The sequence below is a fragment of the Stigmatopora argus genome, chromosome 24 (genome assembly GCF_051989625.1).
Source record: "Stigmatopora argus isolate UIUO_Sarg chromosome 24, RoL_Sarg_1.0, whole genome shotgun sequence".
NCBI classification, from domain to species: Eukaryota; Metazoa; Chordata; class Actinopteri; order Syngnathiformes; family Syngnathidae; genus Stigmatopora; species Stigmatopora argus.
Genome location: NC_135410.1, coordinates 1,910,956 through 1,921,650, shown reverse-complemented (window position 1 = coordinate 1,921,650; position 10,695 = coordinate 1,910,956). Strand labels below are relative to the sequence as shown.

Here is a 10,695-nt window from a genome sequence, read left to right as displayed (position 1 = left end):
TTGGACTCTGTGGAGGAAGTGGGAGAGCGGAGGATGCTGATCAGGATGATGTCCATCATGGACAGCACCTCCCACCCCCTGCATGAGTCTGTGGATTCCCTCCGAAGCTCTTTTAGCAATAGACTGCGGCACCCTCATTGCAGGAAGGAGCGCTTTCGCAGATCCTTCCTCCCATCAGCTGTCAGGCTCTTTAACAAAAAAATGGCTGTGTTAAGACCTACCGTATGCATGCATGTACATCTACATGTATGTATATATATGTGCTTATATATGTATGTACACGTATGTGTGTGTATTTGTATATGTATATATATATATATATATATATATACATATATATACACAATATATATATATATATGTATATGTATATATATACACATATATATATATATATTTCAGCAACATGCTTATTTATTTATATATTTATTCATGTATTCATTTATTAACTTACTTATTACCTGTCTATTTATGTCTAAAATGCCTTTCCTATTTCTGCATCCTCACCCTCTTGCTACTGTGACAACGAAATTTCCCGAATACGGGATGAATACAGTTATCCAATCCAATCCAATTTGAAAAAATAAATAAGTCTATCTTGATGTGAACCTGATGCTTTCTAATTACAGAAATTACAATTTTCTTAGCAGAAGTTTAAGATGCTGTGGCAGCCATATTGCTTCTAATGTCAAAATATCTCAATTATTTCGATGGTTCATATTACTCCAATAGTTGTCACTTTCGAACAAGAAATAAAACGAAAAAAAATCAAGGTGGAATTTTGTTTCATTTCGAAATCAAGTCTACTCGCATCTGGCAAAAAATGTAGACTGCAGCGCCCCGACCACACTAAGATGGCCGCGCCCCGGCCTCGCTAAGATGGCTGCGCCCCGGCCTCGCTAAATCGCCGTGCCTCGAGCGAGCAGTGACGGGAACGTTTCGCGTTTTATGCAAGATACGTTTTTGGCATGAATTTCATTCACAGAGGTCAAAATAAATTTTGTTTAGTGTTTTATCTGTTTATCTTTTCTCTATTTTGAAAGAAATATCGGCCGCATTCGCTTGCGTCATGACGTCACGACGTAATGCATTTTGTCGTGACATCATCGTGCCATGGTGGCGTCAACTTGCAGTTTCGTGCATGTTGTGTTTTTATGCGCATATAAGCCGTACCCTCGATTCAGTCATTATTTTTATGTCCGACCAAAGCGGCTTATTTGCAAGTAAATACTGTACATTATATTGAGCTATGAAAACATTACAGTCTTGATATGCTAATAGCTGTAATATTTAATGAATATAGACTTTTTGATCATTGTACTTGTGTACTTGTATTTCTGTATCGGCGCGAAACATGTACTGTGGTAGTAATAATGGGGGTGATCCTACTTGGTTTTTCGTTTATCTCGGCCACGTCTGGTCTACATTAACCGAGATATTCAAGGGATTACTGTACTGTCAATTGAGTATACTGCTGTCATAAATGACTGTGGATGTCTGACTGTGACAAATTTAAAAACATTGTCATACATTGTTAAATTATATATAATTATTTATCATTATTTACACCGCACGTGAAAGAAACGTAACCTTTGGCTGCTCTCATTGTTTTGTGTTCGTCTATTTCGTCAAGGTAAAATAATAATTTTCCAAACCTCTTCCTCTATTAGGATTTATACTATCAGTCCTACTCTCAGGTTGGAGTACTGTTTGCTTCGATTGCCAACTTCAACGACTTCTACATTGAGTTGGATGGAAATAACATGGGTGTTGAGTGTCTGAGGCTACTGAATGAGATCATTGCTGACTTTGATGAGGTGAGAGCAATATTACCCTTTGATGTAGTTAAGCATTTTAGAGAACTACCGTATTTTGCTGTTTAATATACTCAGGTATATTAAACGGCAGGGCTATATTAAATGGCGCACAAACGGGAAGGTACGATCCACTACGCACTCTTTATGCCGTGATGGGGTGCATCAACGTTTTGCAGTATTAGGTTTAAGTAGGTCATTAACCAGGATTAACCTTAATCTGTTTCATTAGTAAACAAAATAAAGGCTGCACTTTAAGTGCAAGAGATTTTGGTACCTTAGCCAAGTTTACTAATTTAACAGTACAATCTAAGGGGTTTTGTGCAGTCACTCATTCAATATGGAAAGCACAACCAGCACGGAAGCTTTCAGGGACGACACTGCGTCTACTTTCACCACAGCGAGTAGGAAAAAGCGGACAGAACTGACTGTCGAACGAAAGCTCGCCATTCTACACGAGCTGCGAACCACTTTCAGCGACAACAAGTGAGTGTGCTCAGCACCACGGCATTCAGCCAGCGCAGATCCGAAATTGGATTAAGCAAGAGCAAAAGCTGATTGAGTCGTCCACTCATCGCAAACAAAGGCGCCTAACCGAAGCTGGGGAGAAGCCGAGGTACACGAAAGTTGAAGAGAAGCTGTTTGAAAGAGTGACAGAAGAGAGCAAGGCCAAGAAAGTTGTTAACTACAGGCGCCTCAAGCAGCTCTCCTCTGATATAGATGAACATAGAGGAATTCCAGATGACGGACAAAATTGCCTACGGTTTCACAAGGTGGCACAACCTCACATTTCACACCATCACTCACATTGCGCAGCAAGACAACAGACCGATCGGGTCACAAGGGGTATCCCGGCTGAGAGGATCTACAAAATGGATGAGACCCCATGTTATCTGGACATGACATCCAGCAAGACGCTCCACTTCAAGGGAGAGAAAGGAGTTGAGGGGGTGGATAGAGGTCATGCAAAGACACGATTCAGGGCTGTCATTACGGTTTCGATGTCGGGCAAGGTGCTGAAGACCATCTTGAAGGGGTTGAAAAAGATACCGAAGATTACCATTCCAAAGAACATCGTCCTGGCCGTTTCGATAGGTGGTTCGATGAATGAACCGCTGATGCAGAACTGGATTGTAAAAGTCCTCGGGGCCCTTTCCTGCAGAATAAGCCGGGTAATCGTGATGGACAGGTATGGCTCACACCTGAAAGAAAGCGTCAAAAAATCACTCGGCAACTGAAAGCTGGCTGTGAGGTATATTCCAGCTGGCATGACCAACCTTCTGCAGCCTTTAGACGTCGCCATCAACTCAGCGTTCAAGGCGCGAATGCGAGAACAGTGGGAGGACTGGTTCGAGAACGGAAAGAAGGAATTCACACAGAAGGGAAACAGGAGGCGACCAGGCTGGGATCAGGTAGTACAGTTTGTGTCCCGCAGCACAGAAATGCTGGATGCAACCAAATTCCACAAAGTGTTTGAATGTTGTGGCATCAAGGAGAAAGGGGAAGCTCACTGAAACGCTGAACTGAACTCTGGCTTGAAAGCTTTGCTGGAGCAGAAAAAGAAAACCAAAGATCCCTTGCCAAATTTAAGGAAGCTGAAAGTGAGGATGAAAATGAAGTCGTCATTGAAGAGAAGTCTGTTGCTGACAGCGATTCGGAGTCTTTGTCCGACGAGTAACTACTACTTACTGCTGAATAAAGTCTGACTTGGAATTTTAATGAATTTAAGTATCTATAATTATGCCCCCATGAACACCATACAAATCTTGGCAGAAAAGCCGAGTTGCCGTTTAATATACCCAGGTATATTAAACGGCAGGGGTATATTAAATGGCGCACTACCGGGAGGCTCAAAAAAGCAAAAATCATTTAATAAACCGGGGATATTAAACGGCAAAATACGGTACTTTTAAAATCACTAATTGACACCAATTAAATGATAAAATCTTTTCTAAGAGTATTAAAAAGTAAAGGGTAGCCCGGTGACGCGAGTGATTAGCGCGTCGGCCTCACAGCTCTGGGATCATGGGTTCAAATCCAAGTCACGTCCACCTGTGTGGAGTGTGCATGTGCTCTCTGGGCCTAAGTGGGTTTCCTCCGGGTACTCCGGTTTCCTCCCACATTCCAAAAACATGCATGGTAGGCTGATTGAACACTCTAAATCGCCCCTAGGTATGGGTATGTGTGTATGGTTATCTGTCTCTTTGTGCCCTGCAATCGGCTGGCCACCGATTCAGGGTGTCCCCGCCTTTGACCTGGAGTCAGCTGGGATAGGCTCCAGCACCCCCGCGACCCTAATGAGGATAAAGCGGTTCAGAAGATGAGATGAGATTAGATGAGATTAAATAGTAAATGATTAAGACTCACACAGTTCCATAACTATTGAAAGTGTCGCCAAAATCATTTATGTAACGTTGCTATCAGCTTTCTGAGCAAAACTATGACGACAGAAGAGTACAGTAGCCAGCAGAGTGCGTATCACTCAATGGTAATGGAGTATGTATTCTGAAGCATCATATTATGACCCCATGACTAAGAGAAAAGAAGACATAAAGTACCGGGCAGCACAGAACCACCTTCGGCGCCATTCAAATAGGATCTACTGAATGGTAAAGGGGGTGGCCCGTGACCGGATGATTCGCCTAAAGATGTTTCGCCGACGGACGTTTGACAGACAGATAGGTCGCCGAATGGACGTTCCGCCGAATGGAGGTTTCGCCGAAACGAGATTCGGCCGAACGGAGGTTTCGCCGAAACGGGATTCGGCCGAACGGAGGTTTCGCCGAAACGGGATTCGGCCGAACGAAGGTTTCGCCGAAACGGGATTCGGCCGAACGGAGGTTTCGCCGAAACGGGATTCGGACGAACGGAGGTTTCGCCGAAACGGGATTCGTGCGCTCGCCCCGCCCCCGGATCGTGTGTGTACAGTTTTTCAACCACGGCCTGCGGGCCATATACGTTAGGATTTTTTAATCTGGCCCGCCGCCGGCGTTGTCCAAATTATAGTAAAAATCAATGATTCATTTTCCTTTGCCGCTCATCACTCTCAATTTATTAGTCTACCTTCAATGGCAGCCCGGGAATAAGCAGTCTTGGGCGGGCATGTCAGCCCGGGAATAAGCACTCTTGGGCGGGCAGATGTAGCAGAACCGAGCCGTGAAATGACAGCAATCGGGTCAAATCCATCCTAAAACAACATTTAATGATTAAATACAAATACTGGAGCTCTTCAGACATTAGAACCGAGCCCAGGGAAGTGAATTCCTCGGTAAAATGTCGCGATGATGTCGCGATGGAGGCAAAAAAACGTCTATATATGTCCATTCGCCAAACGGCTCAAAATGCTCTCAAATTCGGTCAAATCCAGCCAAAAACAGCGTTTAATGATTAAATACAAATATTGGAGCTCTTTGGACATTCGAACCGAGCCCTGGGAAGTGAATTCCTCGGTAAACTGTCGCGATGGGTGCAAAAAAACGTCTATATACGTCCATTCGCCAAATGGCTCAAAATGCTCTAAAATTCGGTCAAATCCAGCCGAAAACAGCATTTAATGATTAAATACAAATACTAGTATTAGTACCCAGCGATTTCAATCGTCAGCACCGAGGATGATCTATCATAACCATATTGGTGTTTGTCCTTTGTTCAAGCTCATGGAAAAGCACGGTATCCCATCAGCAAAATCTGCTCATAGTACAACAACATGCCTCCTGAAGTGCATTATGTCAATGTCAGTGGTGACATTCCACTGAAAAAAAAAAGTTATTTATTTTGAAAATTTCTAATACTAGTATTTGTATTTAATTATTAAACGCTGTTTTCGGCTGGATTTGACCGAATTTGAGAGCATTTTGAGCCGTTTGGCGAATGGACGTATATAGACGTTTTTTGCCCCCATTGCGACATCATCGCGACATTTTACCGAGGAATTCACTTCCCTGGACTCGGTTCTAATGTCCGAAGAGCTCCAGTATTTGTATTTAATGATTAAACGCTGTTTTCGGCTGGATTTGATTGAATTTGAGGGCATTTTGAGCCGTTTGGCGAATGGACGTATATAGACGTTTTTTTGCCTTATCACGACATCATTGCGACATTTTACCGAGGAATTCACTTCCCTGGGCTCGTTTCTAATGTCCAAAGAGCTCCAGTATTTGTATTTCATCATTAAATGCTGTTTTAGGATGGATTTGACCCGATTGCTGTCATTTCACGGCTCGGTTCTGCTACATCTGCCCGCCCAAGAGTGATTATTCTCGGGCTGACATGCCCGCCCAAGAGTGATTATTCCCGGGCTGACATGCCCGCCCAAGAGTGCTTATTCCCGGGCTGCCATTGACGGTAGACTAATAAATTGAGAGTGATGAGCGGCAAAGGGAAATGAATCATTGATTTTTACTATAATTTGGACAACGCCTGCGGCGAGACGGATTAAAAATCCTAACGGGCCGTATATGGCCCGCGGGCCGAGGTTGAAAAACTTGTACACACACGATCCGGGGGCGGGGCGAGCGCGCGAATCCCGTTTCGGCGAAACCTCCGTTCGGCCGAACGTCCATTCGGCGACCTGTCCGTCTGTCAAACGTCCGTCGGCGAAACGTCTTTAGGCGAATCATCCGAGTACCGGGTGGCCAGTGGACGAAGGTTTCGTGCGTTCGCCCCACAGTTCGCGATCGAGGGTCATGTCCGTCTGTGAGGAGTTTGCATGTTCCCCCCGGGCCGGGTACTCCGGTTTCCTCCCACATTCCAAAAACACGCATGGTAGGCTGATTGGACACTCTAATTTGCCCCTAAGTATGCGTATGAGCGTGAATGGTTGTTTGTCTCCTTGTGCCCTGTGATTGGCTGGCCACCAGGGTGTCCCCCGCCTCTGGCCCGATGTCAGCTGGGATATGCTCCTAATAAGGATAGAGCGGTTCAGAAATTAAGATGAGATGAATAATAATAATAATAATAATAGTAATAATCGTAACAATACTACTACTACTACTCTTACTACTACTACTACTAATCATAATAATACTACTAACAATAATACTAACAATACTATTACCACTACTACTAATAATAATAATAACAATAATAATAATATAAATAATAATAATAATAAATCAATAAATTAGTCAACATAATAAATAGTCCACAACACAAATAAGTATAGTCAGCATAGATAAGTAGTCGTTATGAACAATATCCTTTTTTAACCCGGGCCTCTGACAAAGCTCAGCAGTTATGTATGATGACACAGTTGTGGTCAAAAGTTTACATACACTTGTGAAGAACAATGTCATGGGTCTCTTGAGTTTCCAGTTATTTCTACAACTCTGATTTTTCTCTGATAGAGTGATTGGAACAGATACAGTGGTAGCTCTACATACGAGCTTAATTCGTTCCGGAACTGAGCTCGTATGTCGATCTTCTCGAAACTCGAACAAACATTTCCCATTGAAATGAATTAAAAACAAATTAATTTGTTCCAACCCTCTGAAAAAAACACCAAAAACAGGATATTGGATTGGATTTTTTTTATTTCTTCTAATTCGCCATCTATTTACAAAGTAACACATAACTAGTGGTTTAATAGTAATAAAATGTGTTTAATAGAACTAAAATTAGAGGATTTCGCGGAGGGTAGAGAGAGGCACATAGAGGGAGGCGGCGGGGGGACTTTCCACGGCAATGCACTCATAACAGAACAAACAAATTTGAATTAATTTGGAATAATATATACAGACACTCAAACATACGTTTAATGTAACTTTACACAAAACTGAATTCTAATTTTGTTTTATATTTTTTACCTTTGTTCTCCGGGTTGAGCCCCCTCCGGGTTGACGTTTTTAAAAGGAACGCATCATGAGTTGTTTGTTTTTGCCTTCCCTTCAAATTATTTCGAAAATGACGCGCACAAATGTCCTCACAATACGATAATGCGCAACCACTTACCAGCTTGTCAGGGTGCCTCTTTTCTACAAAATCAGAAAACTCTTGCCACTTCGCTAGCATGTCTTTGATATCCTTTGTAGCCAGGCGGCCCCCCTCTTCCACCTACTCGCTACTGAGTTCCCGCAACACCTCTAAATGTTCACTCTCCTGGAGCTCGATTAAATCCTGTGTCATCAGTTCTTCGTGGTGCTCGGCGATTAGATCATTCACATCTGCCTCGTTAACCTCCAGCCCCAAGGAATTTCCAAGTGACACGATATCATCCATGACAACGAGCAAGCTCTGTGACACGTACCCCACTCTCATATTTTTCAATTATTTCGCGCTTAATGTTGATTGTCAACGGTTGCCTTTCCTTTGCACAACTCTTCATTCCACCTGTTTGCTTTGGATCCATTGTTGATCACTTTGTATTATGCATTGACTAACGGGGAAAAACACGGGAAAATGCAAGCTACGCCCAGTGCTCGTAGATATCTGTTATACACGGAAGAGATGCAGCAAAAAAGACAATGCGCTACAATGATAAACAGCCTCTCATGTCTTGGCCACCTGGTTTTCTCGCATCTCGAAATTTTTCTCGTATCTAGAGATAATTATTTGCTTGAAATTTTCCTCGTATCCCGAAATACTCGTATGTAAAGGTGCTCATATGTAGAGGTACCACTGTAAAACGTTTATTTTCACATTTACGTTCATTTTACAAAGAAAAGGACTATGGGTTGTGCCTCACCCAAGTCCACTCTATCAGATTCTGCAAATTACACACCATGTGATAAAGACCCTATAAGGGATGGATTTCATTCTTTTAAAACTATATGAACTCCTCCCATTCCCAGGTTTTTTCCCCAGAGACCACCAGAGTTGCGCGCTGCTTGGCCAGCTGGTACACATCAGCTGCCTATGGAGTCCCATAAGCCCAAAAAGTCCGATAGGACTCCTTCTTCAGCCTGACGGCATCCCTTGTCCACCAGCGGGTTCTGGTGTTGCCACCACGACAGGCACCTTGCGGCCGCAGCCTGCCACCTAAGCAATAGAGGCGCGAAACGTGGTTCACTCGAACTCAATGTCCTCCACCTCCCTCAGACACGAGGGAAGCTCTGTCAGAGGTGGGAAATGAAACTCCTGACATGGGACTCTGCAAAACATTTGGGTCTACCGGGCGGCAACGGCATCCACCTCTACCATCGGAGTCAACTCACCACCAGGTGGTGATCGGTTACAAGCCCTGCCGCTCTCCTTATCCGAATGTTCAAGGCATGCACCCCCCAGTCCAATGACACGACCACAAAAACCCCAACATACAGGTAACGAGCCGGGGGGCAATAATATGCCCATACCCGCTCGGCGCCTCTCACCCTGAGCAACTCCAGAGTGGAAGAGTGTCCAACCCGACTCGTGAAGAATGGTACCGGAACCCAAGCTGTGCATATAGGTGAGCCCGATTACATCGAGCTGGAATTCCTCAACCTCACACAGTAGCTCAGGCTCTTTCCCCACCATAGAGGTGACATTCCATATCCCAAGAGCCAGTTTTTGCTGCCAGGGATCGGACCGCCCAGGATCGCTCCTTTGGCTCTCACCTAAATCTTGTCACACTTCTCCAGGCCTTGTTGCACAGTAGGGCCCCAGTGACCCGTGTCCGGGCGAGGGAAGTTGCCGTTCAATTATGTTATTCATCATAAGAGGTATTCTCAGTCATGCTTTGTCTGGTCCCTCATGTCAGACCAGTTTGCCATGGGTGACTCTATCAGGAGCACAAGGCCCCAGACAACATAGCTCCAATGATCATTGGGATACACAAAACCCACAACCACGATAAGATGATGATGCGGGGGGAAGATTATAAAGTGCGCAAAACGCCGTACGCCAATTAGTTTTCTGGCCAACAGCAGAATGGTTAGTAAGGACTATGGGTTGTGCCTCAACCAAGTCCAATCTATTGAATTAAGCAAATTACACCCCATGTGGCATAGGCTTCTAAGGGATGGAATTCATTCTTTTAAAAATATATGAGAGCTGTTATAAGACAGCAACTCATAAAAAATACTTATATTACAAATATAAATTAGATACGTGTCTGTATGTGTGCGCACGCATGCATTTGTTTTTGTCCGTGTCTGTATCTACAGGAACCCATCATTATGGGACTAAATACAATAAATGCATTCATTCATTTTCTGAATCGCTTATTCTCAAAGGACTTGTGGGGGGTGCTGGAGCCTATCCCAGCTACCTTCGGGCCAGAGGCGGGGGACACCCTTAATAAATAGCCAGCCGATCGCAGTGCACGAGGAAACGGACAACCATTCACACTCACACTGTCCCTAGGGGTAATTTAGACTGTCCGACCCACCTACCATGCATGTTTTTGGAATGTGGGAGGAAACTGGAGTACCTGGAGAAAAACCACACCAGCCCAGGGAGAACATGCAAACTCCACGCAGGAGGACCGACCTGGGATCGAATCCAGAACCCTAGAACTGAAAGGCCGACTCGCTAACCACTCAGCCGCCGGGCCCAATACACTGCATATACAATAAATATTTTCATTTATTGATTAATTCTAAATTACATAAATCATTTTTCATGCTTTAACTGTCCTTCGAAATGCTAGGAATAATACATAATCCAGGAAATGGAGATAATGCAGACAGTCGTCAACTAACGACCTATGTGAGTTACGTCTCTGACTTTGCAACTGCAAAAGTTGTGAAGCCTGATTCATTACAGTGCAGTGCGCGTGTTGCATACGAGACTTGTTTGTGCTGCTGGCAGCATCAGAATCTTAAAAAGCCAATCACAAGGGAGTCAAAAACAATGAATGAGTAAAGCAGGACTAGAGTTAATGTCGGCACCACGGTGGTGTACCAACTCAAGGGTCCCATTGGTGTGTTCGGGATCGGGACTAAGCTTATTCCACATTTTAGCT

At 44.0% G+C, this 10,695-nt stretch overlaps 1 protein-coding gene across 11 annotated transcripts in view; it reads left to right on the top strand.

Annotated features, from left to right (window-relative positions):
- adcy1a (adenylate cyclase 1a) overlaps positions 1-10,695 on the top strand; it is a 151,915-nt gene that overhangs the window by 103,621 nt on the left and 37,599 nt on the right. For 9 of the 11 annotated variants that reach the window (XM_077594570.1, XM_077594575.1, XM_077594565.1 and 6 more), the window contains one exon: positions 1,671-1,817. The exons of 1 other annotated variant lie outside the window; for it this stretch is intronic. In XM_077594570.1, coding sequence (XP_077450696.1) covers positions 1,671-1,817 — 147 coding nt within the window. Of the gene's footprint in view, positions 1-1,670; positions 1,818-8,602; positions 9,199-10,695 lie in introns of all 11 variants that reach the window. One more of the 11 variants, XR_013298440.1, reaches the window with a different exon arrangement.